Here is a 1921-nt window from a genome sequence, read left to right as displayed (position 1 = left end):
CCCCTCCCACCGCTCTGTCCCCGCCGCCATCCCCTCCTGTCCCTGATCCTGTCCCCTTCGGGCCGTCCCCGCCCCGTTCCGCCCCGATCCCGTCCCCATCCCGCCCCCTCCCCATCCTGCCCCACGGCCCCGGGCTGACGCTGCCGTGCCCAGGTGGAGGCGGGAGGTTCGGATCAAGAAGGGGAACCATCGCTGGCAGGGCGAGACCTGGTACTACGGCCCCTGCGGGAAGAGGATGAAGCAGTTCCCGGAGGTGATCAAGGTACGGCCCCGGGGCGCTGCGGGGTGGCGGCCGAGCCGAGGGGGGAGGTTCTGCTCCTCCGCAGCCCCCCAAAGGCCAGGATTGCAGCTGATGGAACCCGGAGCGCTGGGCCTCGCTCACAGCCTTCCTCCTCCTCCTCCTCCTCCTCCCTGTGCCCAGTACCTGAGCAGGAACATGGTGCAGGATGTCCGGCGGGAGCACTTCAGCTTCAGCCCCCGCATGCCCGTGGGAGACTTCTACGAGGAGCGGGACACGCCTGAGGTGGGTCTGGGGGCGGCTGAGCCCCCCCTGTGCCCCCCAGCCCCGCGCTGTGCCGGGGGGTGACCCCAGCTCGTGCCCCACAGGGTGTGCAGTGGGTGAAGCTGAGCCCCGAGGAGATCCCCGGGCGCATCCAGGCCATCACGGGCAAGCGCGGCCGGCCCCGCAACGCCGAGAAGGCCAAAGCCAAGGAGCCCCCGGCCACCAAACGGGGCCGGGGCCGCCCTCCCAAGGTCAGGATGGTGGATTTGCTGAGTAAAACGGATGCACGGCTGCTGAAGAGGCTGGAAGCACAAGGTACCCCCTGGCCAGCCCCGGTGTGGGGGAGCTGGGGAAGCCCCTCAGCCTGGCCCCGGTGGGATCCAGCGCCTGGTTCATGTTCGCTCACCCTCTGTGTCCCCCCCAGAGGTGCTCAGCGAGGAGGACAAGTTGAAAATGAGCAAGATCAAGAAGAAAATGAGGCGGAAGGTGGGGCTCGGGGGCTGCTCAGGTTTGGGTGGGGGTTTCCCTGGCGCAGGGGGGCCCTGAGCTGCTCTTGTCCTCCCCTCAGGCCAAGAACAAGCAGAAGCAGGAGGCCAAAGCCCCCAGGGCCAAGGAGGTCAAGAAGAAATCCAAGGTGAGTCTGTGGGCACGGGTAGGCCGGGGAGAGGGAGGAGATGAAAAATGAAGATGGATTTTCCCTCTCACCTTATTTCCCCACACATCCGGGCTCTGACCCAGGCCAAGGAGAAGAAGGGGAAGCCAGAGAAGGGCAAGGACAAGGCCCGGCCCAAGGAGAAGAAGGGCAAGGGGGCTCGGAAGGCGGACAAGGGGCTGCTGGCCCAGCGGCGCCTGGAGGAGCGGCAGCGGCAGCAGCTCATCCTGGAGGAGATGAAGAAGCCCACGGAGGACATGTGCCTGGGGGACCACCAGGTGGGCTGTGCCCGGGGGGGGCTCAGAAAGGTCACCCTGGGGAGCCACCAGCTGGCCCTGACCCTCTCCCTGCTTTCCTCCCTGATCCACAGCCCCTTCCAGCCTTCTCCCGCATCCCGGGGCTCGTCCTGCCCAGCCGCGCCTTCTCCGACTGCCTGACGGTGGTGGAGTTCCTGCAGAGCTACGGGAAGGTTCTGGGGCTGGAGCCTGCTCGGGACGTGCCCACGCTGGGCGCGCTGCAGGAGGGGCTGCTGGGGGTGGCCCCCGGCGCGGGGCAGCTGCAGGACCTGCTGGTGAGGCTGCTGCAGGCAGCGCTCTGCGACCCCGGGCTGCCGCCCTACTGCCAGGTGAGACCCCTTCCCTGTCAGGTGAGACCCCTTCCCTGCCAGGTGAGACCCCATTCCTGTCAGGTGAGACCCCTTCCCTGCCAGGTGAGACCCCCTACTGCCAGGTGAGACCCCTTCCCTGCCAGGTGAGACCCCCTTCCTG

The 1921-nt window shown here is 67.8% G+C and overlaps 1 protein-coding gene across 1 annotated transcript in view; it reads left to right on the top strand.

Moving 5' to 3' along the window:
- The window catches only part of BAZ2A (bromodomain adjacent to zinc finger domain 2A), an 18531-nt gene that overhangs the window by 7436 nt on the left and 9174 nt on the right, over nucleotides 1-1921 (top strand). The window contains exons 6-12 of the mRNA XM_033511443.1: nucleotides 55-262; nucleotides 422-523; nucleotides 607-817; nucleotides 927-988; nucleotides 1071-1136; nucleotides 1241-1432; nucleotides 1525-1779. Coding sequence (XP_033367334.1) covers nucleotides 55-262; nucleotides 422-523; nucleotides 607-817; nucleotides 927-988; nucleotides 1071-1136; nucleotides 1241-1432; nucleotides 1525-1779 — 1096 coding nt within the window. The remainder of the gene's footprint in view (nucleotides 1-54; nucleotides 263-421; nucleotides 524-606; nucleotides 818-926; nucleotides 989-1070; nucleotides 1137-1240; nucleotides 1433-1524; nucleotides 1780-1921) is intronic.

Source organism: Parus major, unplaced genomic scaffold (genome assembly GCF_001522545.3).
Source record: "Parus major isolate Abel unplaced genomic scaffold, Parus_major1.1 Scaffold220, whole genome shotgun sequence".
Classification (NCBI taxonomy): Eukaryota; Metazoa; Chordata; class Aves; order Passeriformes; family Paridae; genus Parus; species Parus major.
The sequence above is the reverse complement of the archived record's forward strand: the minus strand, read 5'-3'. Positions and strand labels throughout refer to the sequence as shown.